Source organism: Apis mellifera, linkage group LG11 (genome assembly GCF_003254395.2).
Source record: "Apis mellifera strain DH4 linkage group LG11, Amel_HAv3.1, whole genome shotgun sequence".
Classification (NCBI taxonomy): domain Eukaryota; kingdom Metazoa; phylum Arthropoda; class Insecta; order Hymenoptera; family Apidae; genus Apis; species Apis mellifera.
The window spans coordinates 14,265,425-14,289,496 of NC_037648.1; the positions used below are offsets into that span (position 1 = coordinate 14,265,425).

Genomic DNA, 24,072 nt, shown 5'->3' on the forward strand with positions numbered 1-24,072 from the left:
GCGTTACGTTGGATTGATCATCCCGATTCGCTCGAACAGGGTCAATATTCAAAATGAAGGAGAGGTGGAAAAAAAGGAATGTGTTGTTAACGGGGCTAATGGTCCGATAAACCGACTTATGAATTCAAAACACGCACACTGGTGGCCGGCAGAGTGCCAGAGATTCGATGACCTTGCAATAATTTGCTATGCATTTACATATCTTTCCTCAGATTTGTCAATAACAAAAATTTTATTATTATAAAAATCTCATTTTTCTGTCTTCTTATCTCTTTCTTTTTTGTTTTTTTTTTAAATTAATACACATTTCAGAGAGATTCCCGATCGACCAATACAACCAATACAGTTCATCCTCGTGCAGTTGCAATGCAATGCCAGGTTTGATGGGATTGGTATGATAATGGGAGCATAGATTAGCACAGGGTGAAGGTCAAACGACACCCCCGTGACGTAAGCGTTAACACAAGAGTCGTACGTGAGTCTTTCCAAGTCTCTCGTTTTATTATTAAAAGACAAAAGGTGAATTTAAAAATTAAATTTCAGAAGGGGCCGATCGAAGACAATTCGATTGCTTAATGGACTCGAGGCACGAGTTTCCATCAGGTGAAAGATTTCAATTTTTTTTTCTTTCTTTCTCGAGTTAAAAATTAGAGAAAGGAAAAAAAAAAATTCGAAAATCTTACAAATCTGATTTCTCAATTGAAATTGTTCAAGGATCCCTTTGTCGTAATCCCATCTTTAGAATTATAGTCTCCGTGACTTGCAACTCGGCCGACCAAACTTGTTCAACTTGGCAATCTGATCAACCGCCTGAAATCACACGACTCCCCTTTAAATCAAAATTATCACGAGCACGGTAAATCCCACTTTCTATTAATATAAATCACGAGCTAAAAATACAATAGTGGACGTCATAGAATGCATATAGAATATCGTTTATTATTTTTCCAAATATCTCTCTGCACGTTTAAGGAAGGACGATTATTTCTTCTTTTGTAAAAAAGCGTAATTGGAAAGAAAAGTCCATTCAGAAGAAAAGGATGTTCGAAGCGAAGAGGTTTATTATTTAATTTATGAGGTTCTCTCTCTATATAAATTACGATCAGTGGAAGTGGTCGTCATATGAATAATGGTTTGTTGTGCAAGGCCAAGGCCACGGTGCAACAATCTTCCGGCTGTTGGATACGTGATCGAATGCGAGGCGCGACAAAAGTACGCGTGGGTGCACCTCCTGTTGGGTTCACCATGGGTGCTACAACCCTTAACCTTTTCACGCATTTACTCGGTCATGCACCTCCCCCCCCCCTTGTGTCGATTCAACGCGTATCATTGTAACAGTTTTTTATCTCTCTTGTAATTTTTATTATATTTGTAATTTCTTGACAATTTTTTTTTATCTCGATCGAAGAATTAAAATTTTCTTTGCTTAAAGTAAAAACCGATTGTTAGAACCGATAGGGTGAATATCCTCGTTGACCGTTTACCTTGATGATAAGGGGAGTCGAGAGCTCGTCCAAAGAACTCCAACCCTTAACCTTTTAACCGGCAGGTCATTCGCTATAAATTATCATCTGTGCACGGATTCGAGCGATTTGACACGCAACCGAACCGATTTAATTAAGAAGGAAAGGGTAATTATCATTTTTGGTACGTTGTTCGCTTTTTTTTTTTTTTCTCCGTCGTGGCGTAAATTTATCGAGAGAGAAAAATATTCGCGGCGCAATATACGTATAATTGGCCGGTTTTGATAAGGTGCTCGCTCAACCGATAAGAACGCGGTGGCGGATTCGTCGGGTTAATTCGATCGGTCCAGTTTAACATTTTTTTCTTTTCTCCCTCTCCTTCTTTATCATGCGATCTTTAATGCAACCCAACCCAACTGATCTTTCGCGTACGATTTCGCGCTATTATGTTTCGTGCAAGATAGATGTTGATATAGAAATTATTTATTATTACGTATTAAAGTGTTTCGTGGGTTAAGAATTAAGGAACACGTTGGATTTAAAACTTGCTCGATCGATACGATAGAAATCATCGCTTATCATCGTTCGATGAATTCGATTCTCGATGATTCGAAAAATAAAAGGATAATTTCTTTAAAGAAGGGAAAGAAAGTTATTCCTTTCTTTAATTTCCCCCAGATTCTTTCCTCTCTTATTTAAATCGCAATCAAGTACGGAAAAAGAATTATTCGAAAAAAGTTAGGTTAGGTTTACCGTATCGATTTCGCCTTACTAAGAGAAACGAAATTCCTTATAATATAAAAAACGTTAAAGAATTGCCCTTATTTTTCTATCTTTCCACTAGTTTCAGACTAGAAATCGGGCGATGTCGCTTATGCATGCAAGAAGAAGTTGAAATCCCGCATATATTACAGTGCGTGACAGAGCGAGCGAGAAAGGGGGGGTGTAAAACACAGGGTAGTTGTCCTGCGAAACGTTCTGCGACAAGCGTAGTAGCCGGTCTGGTTAAAAGGCAACGAATGCCACACAGACGGGATGCCGCAGTGATTTACATATCGGGGGTATATACACGTATTCACGTGTAAGGAAAACGTGTGTAGAGTTTGTAGTACGCACAGAGGTGGAGGGAGGGTTTAGATAGGTTTTCCCTACTCCCTCTCTCTCTCTATAATCGATCCTTACCGAAATTCATTTGTTTCGAATTCAAACCTCATACATATTCAGCGTGACAACCGGCGATAAATGATCGCCGTGGATTACATGGATGCGAAGCAAGGAAGCACGAATCTGCGTATTTTGTGACAGACAGAGAGAGAGAGAGAGAGAATTTGAACGAGAAAGAAAGAAAGAAAGAAAGAAAAAACGCTTTTCGATTCGTTTCGTTCGATTCCGCGTAGATATTTCGAGGGATAAATAATAATATTTTTTAGCGACACAAAAGAATCGTTGTTACTCTATACATTCGAACCTTTTACATTTTTACGGAATAATTTCGATTCGACGACGAGAGAGGGCAGGAGTCTCGATGGAAAATTTTACGCTACACTAGCGAACTCTATAGTCTCGGTTTTGGGATCAGATCGGAGAATGGTCGCGTAATTAACTTTGATAACTTTGAGTAATATCGCTCACAGGATCGACGTAATAATGTCAATTAAAGTGGATTGCCGTCAGTCATGCAGCTCGAGGTAAGAAGAACGAAAAACAACAAGCATCTAAAAGGGGGAAGAAAAAAAAAGAAAAAAGAAGCGAGAATGTCGAAAAAATTTACGAGCTTAAAAGGGATTTATCGTCGCAAATATTTTCCGTCCACCTTTCTCACTTCCCTTCCTTTCCCCTTCGCCGACCATGTGCAATTAATCTGCAACCAAGCATGCAATACACAGTTGGTCGGCTCAAAAACCGATAAGAAGAAAATGGCGAATATTTGGTTCACCGAGATTATTTATCGAATCCTTCCCCCCCTCCTCCTCCCCCCTTCCTGTCATGCGCTCCTTGTGGAAATTATTCTCGCGTGAAACGGTGAAAAAAAGAAAAGAAAAACGCAACGACGACCCCGTTTTACGTAACAACGTACGATTTTAAGAAAGGTATTCTCCAAAGGTAATTCCGTGATGTATGTAGGCCAGATAGCCGTGCAACGTTTCTGTCTACCGTTCGAGTTCGTGACATATCACGTTGGAGGGTGGCTGACACGAATTTTAGACCGCTCGACAATTATTCGTTTCGAGAACGGCCAGCCAACGCTCGTAATATCGTTTGTTATGAAGTTGGAACGAAAGAAACACGGTGTGCACGGTCGGTAAGTGTAACCGGCGGGTAGGGGGGGGGGAGAAGGAAAAGAGGGCTCGTTATCGCGGCAAAGTCGGACGCGATATGAAAATGAAGAACAAAGTTGGAACGTGCGTGACGGATCGTCCCCACGTTTAACGTGCCATAGGTGATTAAAAAAGAAACAATCAGTTCAGCCGCACGTGAAAAACACTGCTTCGAAGAATAGGCGTATATATTCGTTTTTATTTTGCCAACTTATATACGACGACCGTGGAATTAATCACGGTACAATCAATAACATAAAAAAACGGTGTATAATTCTAGATAGAAATCTTTGTAATGATAAGGCAAACTAATAACGTAAGTTATATATTTTTTTTTTTGAAAAAAAAAAAGAAAGAAAAAAGTTTAATCGTAATTCGAGTGTATTATTTATCTTTTAATGACCAAGCTAAATAATTGGGGAGGAAACTAAACGAAAGTAAAAAAGAATAAAAAAGACGAATAAATACATGCGAGCAGAGACCGAGCAACTCGACGACGGAGACATCGATGCCCGATTGGTTGTTGGTTCCACGTGACGTGTCACGTGGTCAAATCTTTCGAGATCTATCGTCGTTCGATACATCGATGGTATCGAGTTTCGACGCGTACGTGTGTATCACGTACGTATCGCTACGAGGCAGTTTGCAGTAGTAATAAACTGTTACTTCCGACCGCAGTAGTAACGCCGTTGCGAGAGACGGTCAGAACACAATTGATTGCATTAACTCACAGCCGGCTATAATCGACGCTATATCTTCCTTAATCCTGAAACATTAATTTTTCATCGTGCGTGTTGTCGTTACTTATTTCGTAAATTATTAAAAATCGTAACGTAATTGCTCGCACCGTTCAAATGTTTACAAATCGTTACATTGTTTCGCAGGAAAAATTGCGAGGTGAAAATTTTGCCTGCTGTCAAGAATCTCCAAAGGAGGGAACGGTGGAGAACGCAGTTTGTGAATTGTCCGTGTGAGAACCTGTTTATCGATCCTTTGCGGGGCTGACCAACGGTCAATGAGATACGGTCTCTCTCTCTCCCTTGCCACCTGCCCTACGACTCGAGAGCCCTGCATCGGTCTCCTTAACGGAAATACGAACCTATTCTCCCCCCTCCCCACCATTAACCCTCACGCTACATCGTGATTCATGCGTCTTCAAAGAAATTACATATATATATATACATACACATGTTTCGAAGAATTAAAAAAAGGATAGAAAGAAAATTGTACATATAAACAGAATCAAATTTATCCAACCCACTTTTTGATCAGATAAGATTAAACAAGTTTTCTCTTGTTAAATAAATTCAGGTCATGGGAGGTGAAGAAACCAAGGAATCCAATTTTAAAGTTACCACGATGAGAAGATATCGGATAATAATTCGAAGGAGGAGGAAAGCACGACGATAATGAGGCATTAAGCGAGATATATAATATAGGCGTACCATTTGATCGAGAGAGAGAGAGAGAGAGAGAGAGAATCGAAACGAGAGTGAGACAGAAGAGGGTTGACTGTTGCGCAAGCGCAAACCGCCAATTGGCCAGCCCTCTTTTCACCCCTCTTCCTGGCCAATCCCGTAGCGACGCTTGCCCCCTCCTTCCTCTCCCCCGATACGCTCCCATCCCTACCACGAAATTCGCGGATTCGCTTACACGAGACGTCGATCTTCCGTGCCACGTGGCTTTGGTAAACAATAGTCGAATTACACCGTTGGACGAGCAGAAAATTCGACTCGATTACGATGAACAACATCCTTTTTTTTCTCTCTCTCTATATATATCTTCCTTTCAACGATAATTAATTATCGTCAAATAAATCGATCTTGAGTTATGACGGGTCAAGGTAAATCTCTCTTATCATTCTCCGTATCGGATATTATTGGTGGCGAGAATATAATATGGTATATGGGTCATGGGTGTGTGATTCTGGATCGGCATGCGAATATATATACATACTTTTACCACTTTGTCGGATTAAAGGTTGACCCGGCACGAGACTACGATCGAAATAACATTGGGATCGTACAACAGGGCGGGAAGGCAGAAACTGCGATATACGTAAAACCTGGTCACACCTTAAAACCTGGAAAATCAGATTGGGGCGTGGGCCATCGTGACGCAACGATTCTCCTTATCTACACCTTCGTAAAAATAATGAAACTCGCTCCTCCCTTTTTTTTTCTTTTTAAATAAACATTCGTAAGGTAAGAATTTCATTTAATAAGAAGACAGAAATAATTTCTCTTACTCTTTTTTTTTTTTTCAGGTAGATTGATGTCGCGTGCTTAAAACACCCATGATCTGGGCCAGATATAAAAAAAAGATTGTCAAGAACAATGCACGCAGTTTTCTTTACAGACTCCTCGTGAATTGATATTATATATTCGCACGTGTATATACACGCAATTAATTGCACCTACGTTTGTGGAATGGCGTTACTTTCTCACAGGTTGTTGTGGCTCATGAATATTAAGCATACACATATATATATACACATCCAATCTCTCTTAGTTTTAATTGCACACGAGGGATACGCGCCGCTCCCTCGAAAAAGGTATTTACTTTTTCCTCGTTGAATTATCGTTTTCCCTCTCTAATGAGATTGCTCGCTCTCGCTCAATAGCAGAGAGAGAGAGATTCGATCTACACGCACGCACACACACGCGCGATCGTGGGACCTTATTTCTTCTTCGTGCAATGTATCAGATCGAACGACCCACTTTTCCACCCGGAAAGAATCTTTAATTTCCTCCACCCTCCCCCTCCCTCCCTCGATCTTCGAAACCATCATAACGCGTTATTCAAGATTTTAATCGCGTACATTGTATATAAATAGAAAACCAGCGTTACCTTGAACGTTTTGTAGCTGGATACGACGTACGAGGCGCCGTCCTCGAGCTCGTCCAGGGTGAGCTTCCTGTCGCCGTCCATGGAGAAGATGTGACGCGCCCCTCTGGGGAGATCCATCCGCAAGGACAGTCTGTCCAACAGCGCCTCCAACGAGCCGATGTCTCTCCCCGGTTTGAATCTGTGTATGTATGTATATATATATATTTTCCAGTCACAGATATTTTATTTTGTAATGATTGGAAAAAAAAAAAGTTTGGAAATTGAATGAAGAAAAGATTGATACGTTTCACAGGATCTCATTCATGGGCGAAAATCAAGAAAGGAGGGTGAGAAAGGAAGGAAGGAGGAGGATTTACCTGAACTCGATGCCAGGAAAGTACGGGTCGCCATTTTTATAGAACGTGACCCTTCTGGCTCTCCAGTAACCGAGGTTGTTGTATCTCGCGGGAGCCGGCTCGTGTCGGCTCTTAGGCCTGGTTAACTCCGGCTGCTCCGGAGGCGGCATGCGGGGACTGGAGGGTCTGCTCTGCCTCCAAAAGCCGGCCATGCCGCCTCCACCCCCTCCACCATCGCTCGCCACAACACCGCCACCGACCGCCTCCTGCGCCGTTCCACCCTCCACTTCCACGTCCTCCTCTTCCTCGTCCTCCTCCTCCTCCTCCTCTTCTTCTTCGTCCACCTCCGCGCCCTGCTCCTGCTCCCCCTCCTCCTCGTCGCTGCCTCGAGCGCCTCCACCAGGCATCGTGGAGGAGTCAGCGGGCGCCGTGGACGCCGCGGCACCTGCGCCGCTAGGTGTAGTTACCGTAGTCACCGGTGAACCAGTTGATTCCTTCCCCGAGTTCTCGTTCCTCGCCTCTCCCTCTTGCCCCTCCTTGTTCATTACACCTGTTCGCAAGAGGGGATGTAAATGTTTCTTCCTCTTGACTTTTGGTGAGAAATTTGAGGTGATTGTGAAGAAGAAATTTTGAAAGAGAGTTTTCTCTGAGAAATTCTATTTTTTTAGTTTCATTTGATGGAAGAATATATATATTTTCTTCTTCCCCTCTTCTTTCTTTCTTTTCTGTTAATAATTATTTCATGAAACAAATTTTGAAAGAGAGTTTTCTCTCAAAAATCCTATTTTTAATTTCATTTGATGGAAGAATATATACTTTCTTCTTCTTTCTATTCTGTTAATAATTGTTTCATGAAACAAATTTTGAAAGAGAACTTTTTCTCAAGAAATGCTACTTTTAGCTTCATTTGATGGAAGAATATATATTTTCTTCTTTCTCCTTTTTCTTTTTAAATTTTGAAAGAGAATTTTCTCTTTCTAATCTCTAAAAATCCTATTTTTAACTTCATTTGATGGAAGAATATATTCTTTTTCCCCCTTTTCCCTTTTGAATTTTGAAAGAGAATTTTCTATCAGAAATCCTATTTTTAGCTTCATCTGATGGAAGAATATATATTTTCTTCTTTTCCCTTTTGAATTTTGAAAGAGAATTTTCTGTCAGAAATTCTATTTTTAGCTTTATTTGATGAAAGAATACATTTTCTTCTTCTTCCTCTTTCTTTTCTATTAATAATCATTTCATGAAACAAATTTTGAAAGAAAATTTTCTCTCAGAAATCCTATTTTTAGCTTTTAAAATATATATTTATTTCTTTTCCCCTTCTTTCTCTTCTGTTAATAATTATTTCATGACAATTTTGAAAGAAAATTTTCTCTGAGAAATTCTATTTTTAGCTTTATTTGATGGAAGAATACATATTTTCTTCTTCTTTGCTCCCTCTTTCTTTTCTGTTAATAATTATTTCATGAAACAAATTTTGAAAGAGAGTTTTCTCTCAGAAATCCTATTTTTAGCTTTATCTGATGAAAGAATATATATTTTCTTCTTCTCCCTCTTCCCTCCTTCTTTTCTATTAATAATTATTTCATAATCATAAAACAAATTTTGAAAGAAAATTTTCTCTCAGAAATCCTACTTTTAGCTTCATCTGATGGAAGAATATATATTTTCTTCTTCCTCCCTTCCTTCTCTTCTGTTAATGATCATTTTATAAAACAAATTTTGAAAGAGAATTTTTTCTTTCTATCCTCTCAATCTCAAATCCTATTTTTAGCTTTATCTGATGGAAGATCATATATGTTTTCTTCTTCCCCCTTTTCCCTTTTGAATTTTAAAAAAGAATTTTCTCTTTCTAACCTATTAGAAATCCTATTTTTAGCTTCATCTGATGGAAAAATATATTTTTTTGTCTTCCTTCCTTCTCTTCTATTAATAATTATTTCATGAAACAAATTTTGAAAGAAAATTTTCTAACCTTTCAATCTCAAATCCTATTTTTAGCTTCATTTGATAGAAAAGTATACTTTTCCCCCCCTTTTTCCTTTTGAATTTTGAAAGAGAATTTTCTCTTTCTCAAAAATTCTATTTTTAGCTTCATTTGATGGAAGAATATATATTTTCTTCTTTTCCTTTTTTCCTTTTGAATTTTGAAAGAAAATTTTCTCAAAAATTCTATTTTTAGCTTCATTTGATGGAAAAATATATTTTTTCTTCTTCCTCTCTCTTATCATTTCATGAAACAAATTTTGAAAGAGAACTTTCTCTCAGAAATCCTATTTTTAGCTTCATCTGATGAAATATATATATTTTCTCCTTCCCCCTTTTCTCTTTTGAATTTTGAAAAAAATTTTCTCTCTCTAACCTCTCAGAAACCCTATTTTTATCTGATGGAAGATCATTATATATGTTTTCTTCTTCCCCCTTTTTCCTTTTGAATTTTAAAAAAGAAGATTTTCTCTTTCTAACCTCTCAAAAATTCTATTTCTAGCTTCATTTGATGGAAGAATATATATTTTTTCCTTCCCCCTTTTCCCTTTTGAATTTTGAAAAAGAATTTTCTCTTTCTAACCTCTCAGAAACCTACTATTTTTAACTTCATCCGATAGGAGAATATACACATATATTCCTTCATCTCTCGCGTTTAATTTACAACCTCGTATAATCATAATTTATTGAATTTCACGTACTTAAGCGAGATAAAATTAATCTTCCATCTGTTTCAGAATGGAGGGGATATTATATCGCAAGTCGTCGCAAGAGGTCGCGTACCGGCTACTTTACGAACAGGATAAATATCCGATCCGAATCTCGTCGCGATAAGATAAACTCTCTCTGTCTCTCTCTCTCTCTCACCTGGCACCGAGCAGCTGGTGGTGGTTGCGCCGGCTCCACCAGCCTCGTTGCCGCCACCCACGCTCCCGTCGCTCGCTGCCTCCTCGACTTGCTGCCCGAGGCTGGAGCCGGCACGCAAACTCGACTGATTTTCAACGGCGATCATCGGCGCAAGGCCGCCACTTTCTGCCTCCTCTCTCTCTCTTTCTCTCTCTCTCTTCGACGCTTGCTAACGAACGATCCTGTGGAAGAGAAAAAAAAGAAACATTTTCCTTTCATCCAGATATAATTCTTTTCACACTTTCAAATTAACAGACAAATTAATGGAAGAAAAATTAAAAAAATTGTTCTTTCACGTTATATTATTATATATTACAAATCTTGTGAATATTAATCTATATCTATATTTTTATAAATAAATTTTAAATTTTTAAATTCGTTTATAATTAAATTTTATAAACGAATTTTATAAACAAAAATTCAAATTTTTGATTCAATAATTGATAGGCAATATCAATTTTAGGTTACTCTCGAGCCATCAAGAGGTTGCCGGCTCCTCCTTAGTCATCCAGCAACGCACATCCAGCAGTCAAGAAAGGATATATATATATATATATATATGCAGGCGAGAAAGTCCACGTGTCGCGTGATTTGCTGGGGATTCCCGATCGATCTCTCCTCCTTTGCGATGCACTTTTTATTTTATAGCTACAGTTCACTGCGGATCAATCGATCGCCCCCTTCCTCCCCGTTCCTCTCATCAAAGGGAGAGCCTTCAAATTTCAAGTGCACGCGCGAGAGAAACGGAAATCGAGCAATCCCACAAACACAAACACTCCCTCCTTCCCCCCCCCCTTGGAATTTCAAAAGAATCCTCTTTCGTCACTTTGGATGCACACTTGATCTTGTTCAATCTGTCCCTCGATGAACCACTCGATGAAAGAAATTCCACAGAGGAGGGGGGGCGAGGGGTTCCCCTCCCCCTACGATCTCCTCCATCGGAAAAATCGTCAAAAGTTCAACACTTGGACCGTTTCCTTCAGTCCATCCTCGTCGACGAGGATCGTGAAAGGGAAGAAGAGAGAGAAGAAAGGAGAAGAGGGAGGGAGGCGAGAGAGGAAAGGTGCCACTAAAGGGAGGAGAGTGGCTACGAGAGGAGAGGATTGACTGTCCGTCGAAGGATCGTCTCTCATTCGAGATGAGAGGAGCGGAGGATGGATGCCGCGCGATAGGTATACATATTCATGCGTCCTTCGACTATGGCGTCCCGACGTCGAGTGTGTATCGGTTCCGTGGGACAGCCACGGCTACCCCGGCGCCGCAGTCGTCGTCCACGTCGTCGTCGCCGTTGCCTCCTGCCGGCATCGACGCCCCGTGTCAATGAACCGGCCGACGCCGGCGAAACCAACGCCGAACTTGTTGCACCGAGGCTCTTGTCTCCCGTCCCAATCTCTTCAACTTCATCCCAGCTGGATGAAGAGCGAAGCGAAAATTAAATGAAATTCCACAAAGTCTGTGGAAAAATCGATAATTCGTATATTTGTGTATCAAAGAAATAGAGGATAAGGAAGGGATTTATGTTTCCAATTTTATAAAAAATTAATATCGCCACAGAGTTTGAAAAATCATGGAAGGAAAGGATATGTATAATATTTCTAACAAGAGACTGTTTCGTGTTACGTTAAAAACGTCAGTTTGATTATTTAGATTATATCATTTAATAAGTGTTGAAGAATCTCAACTGGAAATGTATGCTCGACCAAATTCCCTGATGCGAAAACAGAATTTAAAATATGAATGTAAAATATATTTTTTTTCCTTTTTGAATATCAAAAAATAAGGAAATAGGACATATAAGTTCGACACATAGGTTGCTTAGAATTTTAAGTTTTAGAAGAAATTAAAATTCAACGTGCTCTATTTTTCTTCCATGCTCGATATCTTTCTTCAATCAATCCCTCGACAGTTTGCATTTCGTGGAGCAAGAAACAGCCGGACTGACTTATCGGACGGTGACTAGGATGATTAGCTGCATGAAGCTTAAGAATTGCAAAATGCACGAGATGTGAATACAAGATACGATAACATTGGCGTTGAATATCGATTTTTTTTCTTCCCGTTAGAAATTTGCGAAATTTAAAAAAAAAAAAGAAAAATGTAATTTGTTCGATGCGAAATGGTCACGTTTCGAGCCATAATTTATTTTTATATTTTATGTTCGATGGATTTATCGAATCCATTATACCAATGGTCATCTTTTGTAACGTCCTTCTTCTGGCGTGGCGAGTAGTTAGTCGATACTTTGGCGTGGCTTGCGTGTTCAACCGCGGAAGACGGCTGACCAGATTCGTCCCTCAACCACTTAAGCAATCGAGCGACCGAGCGGCTCGTATATCACGTAAGCGTGAATCAGCAGGATTCGAATGAATACCGATATTTTCCATTCCCCTTGTTGGATTCGTTTTAGAAACTTTTATCTAGAAAGTTATTTTACTGTCGTATGAAATAATTGTCGAGTAACATCAAGAATATTTATAAGGTAAGATATTTTAATTTTTTTTAATCAGATTTTTCATAGCACCGATTATTATGTAAACGGAGCAGTTACTACAAGTTGTGCAATAAGAATCGAACAAAGATAATTTTGCAATGGAATATTGTTGAAATACAACGTTGGAGCCAAACGGGTCAGAGCGTTTCGTGTCACGGAAGTACCGATATACCGATCGAGTTAAGGGGCACTAGAAAAAGGGAAAAATTTTTTTTTTATATTTCTTTCCACGTGAAAGAAATACGCTTCGATGATTTCACGCGATATCCAAGACTTTTCCGGGGAGGCGAGTAACAATCAAATCCAAGATATCGACTTTACGATAAAAGTCTGAAAGAGTCGTTGGCCCAAAGCTAGTTCGTAATCGCTTCCTTTTTTCTTTTTTTTTTTTCAGCTTGTTGTAAAACGTATACTCACGATAAAAGATAAGAAATTTGTCGAGATAAGAGTATAAAGAATACAATAATTGTTTCAAAGTTTCTTATTTAAAAAAAAAAAAAATAATATTCGTCGCATTCATATATATAACTACTTTCTATAATAAACTGTATTTTATTATTATTGATACTCGTAATAAAATATTAAGATGTTATAAGCAACGATATATTAACGTTAACATGATCGAGATGATTATTGCTAGTAATATCGCTTTTCAAATTTTCACTATACAATATACGGCCTACGGTTGAATAACCTCTATTTATCTTACTGTCACCGCGCTGTACTTTTCAGTTCTGCAACACGTATACACGCTCGTTGCGTTACCGTTATCTAACTAGTTCCCTTCCTCTTTTCTTAACTATATCTTTACTGTATAATGCATTCTTAAATTTCATAAAAAATAAATCACTGCCAGTTCGCGATACATATGATTACAAAGTGATATTTTCGTTTCGAAATATATAATTATATAAAAGTGTTAGATTAAATTAACCATCATAAATATAATTAACGATAGAATTATATATTACGTGTATACGTAATTAGTATTATCGCATTATCAATTGAATATTAACCGCGATTCACGAGAGGTCAGTTTATCAAAAGATATTTATCGGAAGGTATTCAGAGGCCTTGCAAGTCAACGCGACATAGGCATAGAAGGGTACACATGGAATGCATTTGATTCCGAGAATAGCAAGATAAGGTGGTACGTGGCAAAGGCTTATTTTTCACTACTCATCGAGGAAACATCGTGTACATCATAAGAATTATCAGGAGCCGTTTTAACGGTATTCTCGAGGTTGGAATTTCGAACGAATTTCATATTTGGAACGGATTATTTTCGTGTTCTTGGGCCATAAAAAAACAATATTAAATTAAGTGCAAGCACGAAAATGTAATAATTTATTAAGCAATTTTTTAACGTACTGCTCTTTTTTATTCATTTTTCAACGAGAGATTAAACGAAATGAAAAGAAAGAAACAAATAATACGAGCTAATTAGATATAATTTTATGCTTTTATTTAAATTGATTATTTTTTTTTTTTTATTTCCCCCTCCTCCTCTCTCTCCTCTTCCCCCCAAAAAATATATAAAAATTATTGTTAACGTGTTTGATGTGAAGGACACAACCCTCTTTTTACGTGATGCGTGTTTGGGATTTCGTGCCTTGGTCAAAAGTTGCACGACATTACCACAATAAAAAGACGTTGATCTTATCCGAAATAACGATAAAAATAACTGAGTAGTAGGTATCACGCGGATAAATAAGGGAAATAAAGGGAAAAAAGAACATCGTATTATTTTTATATATATATTTCTGTTTTTAATTCATCGATATATGTCATCGTTATTTTTGCAATTAAAATATAAAATATTTTTCTAAATATTTTACGTAACAATAATAACGAAATATTAGTCATATTTTTAAAGAGTCTTTCTCTTTTTTTTTGGCAATTTTAATTTTTTATGAATAGATGATCGTCCTATTTTAATATGAGGTTTTATTTTCCGGCCAATTTTCAATTTTCTTTTTTTAGCTACAGGTTCGTTATTATCATTATTATCATTATCATTATTATCATTATCATTATTATCAGAAAGTTCATTGTTATCATTTTGAGAAGATTCATCGCCAATATTTTGAGAAGATTCATTGCCAATATTTTGAGAAGATTCATCGCCAATATTTTGAGAAGATTCATCGCCAATATTTTGAGAAGATTCATCGCCATCGCTTTGAGAAGAATCATTATCATTATTTACATCCTTGATGCTGTCATCTATTTTTTCTTCGTCTTTAAAATTTTCTTGATTCGTTTTTCTTTTTCCACGTTTCTTCCGCTTTCGCGTTATAGTTTTTTCATCATTGAAGATTTCTTGAACTTTTTCTACTTTGTTATTTGATGCATTGTTTTCTTTGTATTCAGGCTTATATTCAGGTAAAGATACATTAAAGTTTCGTTCAAATACAGCAACGAAAAAATCATTGCACATATCTACGTCGGAAATGGCATAAAGACATTTATCTGAACATTTATATTTCTTCGAACTAAAGTTCAACCATTCTTCGTTCAATAATTTTTTAACCGGGACAAGTTCGTACGCATTTTGTATATTTTCAAGAATTTCATCTACCACTTCTTCATTTTCTTCGCAATGAGTAGAACAAGTGCTATAAACAACCCTCTTTACATTTGGGAAATTTAATAAGGCATGTCGCAAAACAAAAACTTGAAATGCTTGTAATTGTTTAAGACGTTGCGGATCTCCTTTTTCTTTACCGTACACTATTTGTCTATCCAACATACCTGAAAAAAATTTAATTCAAAGTTATATCATAAATTTTCACTTTTTATATTTATTATATAATTAATACTATATATACTATTTTTTATGTACCTGAACCTGAACACGATGGATCAACTAAAATATATTCCACTTTGGAATATTCATTTGTCTCCAAAGTTAATGAATCTTTATTAATAGTTTCGACACAAGAAGCGTTTGTTAGTTTAATTTGTTTGCATAACGTTTTATATCTGTGTTCATCTTTTTCCACTGCATAAATTTTCCTATAAACATAATGTTAAATTATATCAAATGTAAAATTAAATTAATTTACAAGTAAAAATCAACCCTAGATTTACCCTGTGTTTGTCAATATAGCAGCTAAATGAGATGTTTTCATTCCAGGAGCTGCACACATATCGAGTACTATAGATCCTGGTTCTGGATTTAATAAATATGAAGGAAGACAGCTAGCCTAAAAGAATATAAAAAAAAAATATATAGAATTGACAAAAATTGATAAAATTATTATTAATTACTTTTTTTTTTGATAAAAATTACCTTATCTTGTAAAATAATTTCTCCATTTTGATAGCCAGGATGATCATAGAAAACTGTATCAGGTGGGAAAACAAGTATTTCCGGTATATGAAAATCTTGAATAAAATTCGGTTTTTTTAAATTTTTTACAGCATTTAAATGCTGAATATAATTCGAACATTTTGGTATTAAAGACCATCCTTCTTCTTGAAAATAAGATATTCCTTTTTTTAATGTCACTAACAATGTGTTGATACGAACGTACCTTGCATTTTTTACTGAAAAAAAAATGAGATTTTTTCTTTTTTAGCAATTATATAAAGGTATTTAACTTTATAATGGATATAAAAGAAAACTCGTGCTTTATGACTAAATTATTTATTGTTAAATACATATTGAATTGAACTATATTCAATACTGGCATAATTATATTTGTACAATAATAATAAAAAAATATAAGAATATAAATTACATTTACTATATGTAATTATTAATATTAATGTAATTATTACAAATATCAAATATTAATATGTTATTAATATAATATAGTATAAGAAATAAAAGGTATCCTATACAATTTTAATCTACAATTACAAATAATTCATAAATTACTCGTGCAGAAAAAAAAATAGAATGATTTCAAGAAAGATACGATATTTATTAATTTTTTTGTAGACAGATATATGTAGATATATGTAGAAAAATTACATGAAAATCATATAATTTTTTAAATGAAATTATTATTAATTCATTTATTAATTCATAACAATTCAGCTTGTTATTTTCAATATAAAAAAATGATTTAATTAAATGATTTTATTTAAAAGATATATGTGATTAACACATGTAATTTTTTTTATATGTTCATCTATAAAAAAATTAATTATATTATATGTTCTTCTTCTGAAATCATTCACAAATTATTTTCTGAATTATTTTTTATACAATAACAAGTAATTTATGAATAATTTATAAATATAGATTAAGATTGTATCCCTTTTATATATAAGATAAATACAATCATTATTTTTTTATACATTTAAAATTTCATTTAATATTTAATCAATTTTTTCATTTAAATTATCTTTGGATGATTCTACAATTGATTTAACCTCGGAACCGTTATCAGGTTCATGAAGTGCCTGATAAATATAACAAGCTATTATTAAATTTACTGTAATCACTGCAGCAAACACAGAAATGCAATTTGTTATAAATCTATCTACATGAAATTCAGCTTTCATAATATGTTGTACACCAAAAAATGCAACAAATGGAAGAGTAAACATGGCAATGCTATATAAAAATAACTTTCCCAAAACATCTATGAAACTCATAGCTGGTATTTGATCTTTATTTTGATCAAATGAATTTTCTTTTTGATTTATTTTTTGCTGATTTTTATGCATATAAGAGAAAAATTTTTTAATTCTGGGATGTCGGCTAGTAAGTATTCGGTTGTTACGGATGATTAAAACCATTAATCCAGATGCAAAATTCCTTTAGAAGAAAATTGATTTAATATATCTTAAATTTAAGATCAGATGTGGCTATTAATTTCCTTGTACATGAATGGCCCATTTCTGTAAACATAATATGCATTCATTGATAAGTAATATAATATATTTTACCTGTTTCAGGAGATGTTGAAAATGCATCAACACCAATATTGTTTAATTCTTCCCGTAATTTTTGTTCATAAGCAAGAATAATTTTAATAGGTTTACAGTCAGTTTTCAAAGCGTTTTTGCCCCAAAGTAATTCTGTTATCAGGATTTTTGCTAACCATGCATCGAAACGAGGCTCATTCGTTAATAAATTAGTTTTATTTATTAGGTTATCTATTTGTCCTTCTTTTTGCAACGTTTTGACGCACAAGGAATATATTGCGGATTTATTCTAAATTGTTGAAAAAAAATTAAGAAAAATTATTTAATAACGATATAAATAAATCTTGATGTATATGCATTCTTTCGAAAACCATCTGATCATGATACGATTATAAAAAATAATCATTTAATGAATTTTTAATATATATATATATATATGTATATAATATAAATTTATTTTGATATATTTTTTCTATTTTCTATTAATAAAAATAAACTTACAGGATGTCTTTGATTATAAATTAATGATTTGAGACTGCCACCTTTTTCACGAACTTCCTGAATGATTTTAGCAGCAGACTTATACAGTCTTGGAACTTTGATGGAATGTACAAATTCTTTAGGCATGTTATCGCATTAAAATTGTAGCGTACTATGTAATATCAAACGTAATATCAATCACTTACTATTCAATTAATTATTGGCTTCTTTATGGAAACGTTCCTTGTATATATAAAATAAAACGTGTCCGCCATGCTATTAGAAAATGCGCACAAATCAGTGGATATGTTATACACATAAAAAGAAAAAATTATTTTTATCAAAAAATGTAATTTAAAACAAAATTTAATTGAATAAATAATTAATCTTATGAACATATATTTTTTTAAATTATTTGTGGTAATTTTATCGCAAATAAATTCAATATTAATATCTCGTATGGCGCTTTATTCAAAATCAATTTAATAATTTTAATAAAATTTAAATTTAAAAATACATATATACAAGTTTTCAATGAAAATAAATTTAAAATATCTAATATTATGAAAAAAATTTCTATTAAAATAAATAAATAGTTATGAAGAAATTAATGGCAATTAAAAATAAGCCTTCATTTATTGAATGTCACGTGTTCGTTCTCTTCTAATCAGTTCATATGTGAATCTGTTTTAATGTAATGTATTGCGATCTATTCGTTAATTCGTTAAATATTTGTAATCTCGAAATGTTTTTATTTGCTGTTTTATATACCATCAAATTCATATTCAACTAAAAATATGATATTAAAAAGATTGTAACTATCAACGGTAAGATAATCATTTATTAGATTAAATCAAACTTCATTCTAGGTTAGATTCCGGCGAATAATCAAAATTTTATTTTTACTTTTTATGTTAAAAAACTTTATTTTTCTTAGATATAAGTATTTGAATAACAAATACTTAACATTTATTTTTTCATTAATATATATAGCAATGTGTGTTGTTATTTCATAAATGAAATATGAAGAAAAGATCTGTTGCAATCTTTTTTGTATGGAACATCTATATAAAATAGGAATAATTTATAAATATCACAATTGATAAGTAATTTAAATAGTTCATTCAATGCTCAACAAAAACAAATTATTTTATGTATATAATTATTTAGATATTGAGATATAGAAAAATCAATTATATCTTATTGCTTTGAATATTTTACAAAAAAAATATATAAATTTTATATATTAATAAATTCAATATAAAACACTTATTATATGATGATAAATTGTTTTAGAACATTTGGACTAACGGAGACTTGAAATATATCTCATTTATATTGCAAAGGACATTTCAATGACTAAAGATAAAAAGGTTTTATTACCTTATATATTATATTAATATATTTTATAATGCTTATATATGATAGAGTTCATATAGTTCATATAGTTAATCATACAGAGATAGATATGCATAATATATATATATATATATATATATATATATATATATATATATATAAACGTATGTGTATGTGTATATATTTTATGCATAATTTTAGAATTTAAAATATGAACTCTTCTATTATTAGTAGCTTATAAATTTTAATACCAAAATATGTAGTATTTTAATGTGTTTTGATGTATTGTATTGTATTATTTATATACATTATATATTTATTATATATTAAATTTATTTAAAAAAATTTTTGTGTAATATAAGTTATTATTTTATTTTATTTTATATTTAATTTTAATAGCTAAATAAAACAATAATGCTTAATATATATGTTAATAATATATGTTTCTATATGTGTATATGTATATATGTTCATTAAATATCTTTATTCTATTTAATTTTATATAATTATATATAAAATGTATATTTATAATTTTGTGTTAAATAGAAATTTTTCTTAGAAGATATTTAATTATTGCTTTTTTTATGATTTCAGTTGATCCTGCATGCTGTGCACTACATCATCGTCCTGCCTAAAATATTGCACTGTACTTTTTCTTATTTTGCCAAATATTATATATATATATATATATAAAATATATATAAAATAAGTTAAATAAGAAATTATGGCTGCCTACATCAATCGTACAATTTCCATGATTGGAGGAGACAGCCACTTAAGATCAACAGATATACGAATTGATAATTCTCCTCTTCAGATTTTTGTTAAAGCCAAGAAAAAGATCAATGACATATTTATGGAAATAGAAGATTATGTGCAGGACACTATAGAATTTATGAAATGTAAGTAATTAATTTTAAATATATAATATAAAAATTAAATTGTATGTAATATTAAACTTTTTGATTAAAATTACTTTTATAGCATTGCAAACTGAACGTAATATTGTTACTGTAGAAGAAGCACAAAGAATTGAAAGCTATGTTGCTAAGGTCCATGCAATTAGAGATGTACTTAAGAGGGATCACATGAAAGTTGCATTTTTTGGAAGGTATATAATTATATTAATTTATTTTAAAAAATATGAAAGATAGTTAAAATATGTATTTTAAGTATATTAATATATTTTTATAAATATTACAGAACTAGTAATGGAAAAAGTACAGTTATTAATGCAATGTTACGTGATAAAATCTTACCAAGTGGCATAGGACATACTACAAATTGTTTCTTACAAGTTGAAGGTTCAGATAATGGTGAATCTTATTTAATCACAGAAGGATCTACTGAAAAACAACCTGTTCAATCAGTTGGTCAATTAGGCCATGCTCTCTGTAAAGAAAAGTTATGTGAAAGTCATTTAGTAAGAATATTTTGGCCAAAAGAAAAATGTTTATTATTAAGAGATGACGTAGTATTTGTTGATAGCCCTGGAGTAGATGTAACACCAAATCTGGATGAATGGATTGATAAACATTGTTTGGATGCAGATGTTTTTGTGTTAGTGGCCAATGCAGAATCTACTTTAATGGTGACTGTAAGTAATTGAAATATTCATTTTTATGATATTTTATATTTTTAAATTGAATGTATTTATAATTATAGGAAAAAAACTTCTTCCATAAAGTGTCTACAAAATTATCTAAACCAAATATTTTCATCTTAAATAATAGATGGGATGCATCTGCTTCAGAACCAGAATTTTTTGAACAGGTACATGTTTTTGATTGTTATATAGATAATATTATTTAAATGTAATTTTAATAATAAGATAAAATATAAATAATCAAAAAAATATATTTAAATATTTGTTGTCAAAATAAATTCGTATAATTCTGAATAGAAAAATTCTGAATTTTTTTTATTAAAGCTGGTACTACATATTAAGATTATTGTCTCTAATTGTATGATTATATAATTAATTTAATATTAGTATATTTAAAAGTATATATATATATATATATATATATGTATATATGAAGCAGAAATTCATTAATAATAAATAGCATTATGCAGTGGCAGCTTTATTTCAATAATTTACATAATATCCGCTTTATCTCTTAGCTGGTCAAAGAGCAAAAAGAAGTAAGTTATTCTATTTTTTAATCTTATTATCTATAAAATTTATATTTGTTTAATGCAAGATTATTTTAATGTATAAATAAAATTAATGATGCACTATGTAATGTAAATGATATGCATAAATTTTATAGCATGAAAAATATTTATTAAAATTAAATTGATTGATTTTTTTAATATAATTTTTTCTTTAATGATGCAAATTCTGTGCTTATAATATTTGATAGAAATTTCAATACACGCTTCTTGCTTTTTACACTTACACAATATTTTATAATTTATTATGTAACTTGTGTTTATTTACAATTTATTTTTGTGTAGGTAAGGGCACAACATCAAGAACGGGCCGTCGATTTCTTGTCGAAAGAATTAAAAGTTTATACGCCTAAAGATGCCGAAGAAAGAGTTTTTTTTATATCGGCAAAAGAAACTCTTCAAGCTCGTATGCAAGAACAACGTGGTCAACCTGCTCATAGTAAGATTTAATTTTTTATTTATAAATAATTGTAATTTGAATTGTTTATTTTTAATTTATCTACAAATCGCTTTGTAGATGGTGCACTAGCAGAAGGATTTCAAAATCGTTATTTCGAATTTCAAGATTTCGAACGAAAATTTGAAGAATGTATTTCAAAGTCTGCTGTAAAAACAAAATTTGAACAGCATTCTCAACGTGGAAAACATATCGCTACGTAATTAATTTAACATTTATTTAATAATAATATTTAATAATGTTTAAATATTTACTTTTCAATATATAAAATAAAATAAAATATATAAAATAATTCTCTTTAGAGAAATACGACAAACTCTCGATGAAATATTAGAAAGAGCACAAAAAATGAAAAATGAACAATTACATATTAAAAAAAATGTTCATGATAAATTAAATTATACGGAACAACAATTAATGTTACTGACTCAAGAAATGAAGGACAAAATTCATCATATAGTAGAAGATGTCGAGCAAAGAGTATCTAAAGCTCTTAGTGAAGAAATTCGTAGATTAGCAGTACTTGTTGATGAATTCAGTGTTCCATTTCATACTGATCCAGTAGTTTTAAATGTATATAAACGAGAACTTCATACACATGTAGAAAATGGTTTAGGTACTTATTTTTAAATTTATTTATTCATTTTATTTTTATTCTATAAAAAATTTAATTTTATAAATCTATAGGTTCTAATTTAAGAGCAAGACTCAGCACTGCATTGGCATTGAATATTGAAACTTCTCAAAGAGAAATGACAGAACGAATGGCAAGTTTATTGCCAGATAATAAAAGACAAATGTCATTAAACATTTTACCAAGACGAGAACCATTTGAAATTTTGTACAGATTAAATTGTGACAATTTATGCGCAGATTTCCACGAAGATTTAGAGTTTCGATTTTCTTGGGGAATTACAGCCATAATTAATAGATTTGCAGGAAGACAAGGAAAAAAGTTACCAATCGCTAATTATTCACAAGAAGTAAGACACAATATATAACAAAATATTTTTGTAATAATAAAATTATTATTCAATTAATATATTTTATTTTTTAAGATGCCACCTGCAATTATGTCTCCTGCAGAAAGTATTGATTCTATAAAATTTATGACAAATACTTCAAACTATCAATCAAGATCGGATGATTGGTCATTAGCTACTAAAATTGCAATAGCATCTATAACATCTCAAGGTACTATGGGAGGACTTATAGTTGCTGGATTTGTAAGTATATTAAGTTTAAATAATTATATTTAAATAGTTATATTTAAACTTATGTAAACAGAATAATTTTATTTTATCAAAATTATTTTTTTTAAGATGTTGAAAACAATTGGTTGGAGACTTGTTGCTGTAACCGGTGCTATATATGGTGCTTTATATCTTTACGAACGATTAACATGGACTAATAAAGCAAAAGAACGTGAATTTAAACGTCAATATGTATCGCATGCTACGAAGAAATTGAAACTAATAGTAGATCTCACATCTGCAAATTGCAGTCATCAAGTACAACAGTGAGTTTTAATTTTATTTTAAGTTACATAAATATGATTTTTTTTTCTTTCTTTGTTTTTAAAAAATTAATTTTAATGTTACATATATATATATAAAATTTCAGAGAATTATCAAGCACTTTTGCACGTTTGTGTCATTTAGTAGACGAAGCAACATCTGAAATGGATACTGAATTAAAAAATATTGCAAGTACAATACGAATATTGGAAGAAGCAACTAGTAGTGCTAAAGTTTTACGAAATAAGGCTAATTATTTAACAAACGAACTCGATTTGTTCGACGCAGCATATTTGAAGTCTTTAAATTAAACATTGAATTATATTTTTAAAAATAATACAAATTACTAAATATCGATATTAAGAATATCATTGTTTCAGAAAATATACTTATGTATGCTGTGATTATTAATACATTTTATGGTGTTGTCAATATTCTAAGAAACATGCATACTTGGATGTGTTTTTTGAAACAATTTCTATGCAGAGCTGGAAAAGAGACATTCACAGATCTGATTGGTTATTTCTGAATGGATTTATTATAACTGTAAAAGTAGGAATAGTGATAGTGTTACATTTTTAAATTTTTAAATAAAATTATGTAACATTATGTGATGGTGAGCGAGCGAGCATTATATTTTCCTTGCTCTTTTACCATTCATTAACCTTTTTTTCAGTTCTGCTTAGTATTTATGTATACAAAAGGAATGTTTTTACAAAAAAAATCTCTAGTCTTAAATACAGGCAATCTTTTCATTTTTTCTAAATTTTTCATCTTAAATTTTTATTGAATTTTTTATAATTTAAAATAGAAAAAAATGATTTCATTCTAGCAAGATGAGCACAAAAATA

At 32.3% G+C, this 24,072-nt stretch overlaps 4 protein-coding genes and 1 long non-coding RNA gene across 7 annotated transcripts in view; 2 read left to right on the forward strand and 3 right to left on the reverse strand.

The window, feature by feature from the left end:
- LOC410261 (echinoderm microtubule-associated protein-like CG42247) overlaps nucleotides 1-10,437 on the reverse strand; it is a 19,159-nt gene extending 8,722 nt beyond the window's left edge. For both annotated transcript variants that reach the window (XM_026443587.1, XM_026443586.1), the window contains exons 1-4: nucleotides 10,327-10,437; nucleotides 9,820-10,040; nucleotides 6,988-7,516; nucleotides 6,632-6,809 (exon numbers count right to left, since the gene is read on the reverse strand). In XM_026443587.1, coding sequence (XP_026299372.1) covers nucleotides 6,632-6,809; nucleotides 6,988-7,516; nucleotides 9,820-9,964 — 852 coding nt within the window. In that variant the 5' untranslated portion in view covers nucleotides 9,965-10,040; nucleotides 10,327-10,437. The remainder of the gene's footprint in view (nucleotides 1-6,631; nucleotides 6,810-6,987; nucleotides 7,517-9,819; nucleotides 10,041-10,326) is intronic.
- On the forward strand, nucleotides 6,056-11,885 carry LOC100577914. The gene is made up of 4 exons (XR_003305553.1): nucleotides 6,056-6,335; nucleotides 6,648-6,813; nucleotides 6,924-7,007; nucleotides 10,322-11,885. It is a non-coding gene; the product is annotated as an uncharacterized LOC100577914 (long non-coding RNA).
- Nucleotides 11,886-14,095: 2,210 nt separating this feature from the next.
- On the reverse strand, nucleotides 14,096-18,002 carry LOC410262 (probable 28S rRNA (cytosine-C(5))-methyltransferase). The gene is made up of 6 exons (XM_393743.6): nucleotides 17,735-18,002; nucleotides 17,255-17,522; nucleotides 15,645-15,901; nucleotides 15,443-15,558; nucleotides 15,195-15,367; nucleotides 14,096-15,103 (listed from the first exon to the last, which is right to left on the reverse strand). Exons 1-6 carry the CDS (start codon nucleotides 17,858-17,860, stop codon nucleotides 14,220-14,222), a joined length of 1,824 nt encoding a protein of 607 aa, XP_393743.4. The 5' UTR covers nucleotides 17,861-18,002; the 3' UTR covers nucleotides 14,096-14,219.
- Nucleotides 16,674-17,206, reverse strand: LOC102653824. The gene has a single exon (XM_016915261.1). It carries the CDS (start codon nucleotides 17,102-17,104, stop codon nucleotides 16,682-16,684), a length of 423 nt encoding a protein of 140 aa, XP_016770750.1. The 5' UTR covers nucleotides 17,105-17,206; the 3' UTR covers nucleotides 16,674-16,681.
- Nucleotides 18,003-18,372: 370 nt separating the features above from the next.
- LOC410263 (transmembrane GTPase Marf) lies at nucleotides 18,373-23,830 on the forward strand. 2 transcript variants are annotated; one of them, XM_016915217.2, is made up of 13 exons: nucleotides 18,373-18,540; nucleotides 19,667-19,974; nucleotides 20,057-20,183; nucleotides 20,276-20,669; nucleotides 20,738-20,845; nucleotides 21,197-21,217; nucleotides 21,533-21,686; nucleotides 21,765-21,903; nucleotides 22,007-22,320; nucleotides 22,392-22,687; nucleotides 22,763-22,930; nucleotides 23,027-23,223; nucleotides 23,328-23,830. In XM_016915217.2, exons 2-13 carry the CDS (start codon nucleotides 19,797-19,799, stop codon nucleotides 23,530-23,532), a joined length of 2,301 nt encoding a protein of 766 aa, XP_016770706.1. In that variant the 5' UTR covers nucleotides 18,373-18,540; nucleotides 19,667-19,796; the 3' UTR covers nucleotides 23,533-23,830. The 2 variants fall into 2 exon arrangements, with proteins under 2 accessions (XP_016770706.1, XP_016770707.1); XM_016915218.2 differs by lacking the exon at nucleotides 21,197-21,217 and having other exon boundaries at nucleotides 18,374-18,540.
- The last annotated feature ends 242 nt before the right edge of the window (nucleotides 23,831-24,072 follow it).

Coding starts and splice junctions, on each gene's coding strand:
- LOC102653824 (XM_016915261.1), bottom strand. CDS start 17,104: ATGGTTTTAATCATCCGTAACAACCGAATACTTACTAGCCGACATCCC.
- LOC410263 (XM_016915217.2), top strand. CDS start 19,797: ATGGCTGCCTACATCAATCGTACAATTTCCATGATTGGAGGAGACAGC. Junction 20,184..20,275: donor AAAGTTGCATTTTTTGGAAG/GTATATAATTAT, acceptor TAAATATTACAG/AACTAGTAATGGAAAAAGTA. Junction 22,931..23,026: donor GACTTATAGTTGCTGGATTT/GTAAGTATATTA, acceptor ATTTTTTTTAAG/ATGTTGAAAACAATTGGTTG.
- LOC410262 (XM_393743.6), bottom strand. CDS start 17,860: ATGCCTAAAGAATTTGTACATTCCATCAAAGTTCCAAGACTGTATAAG. Junction 17,523..17,734: donor TTTATAATCAAAGACATCCT/GTAAGTTTATTT, acceptor TCAACAATTTAG/AATAAATCCGCAATATATTC. Junction 15,104..15,194: donor TCCATCGTGTTCAGGTTCAG/GTACATAAAAAA, acceptor AATTTTTTTCAG/GTATGTTGGATAGACAAATA.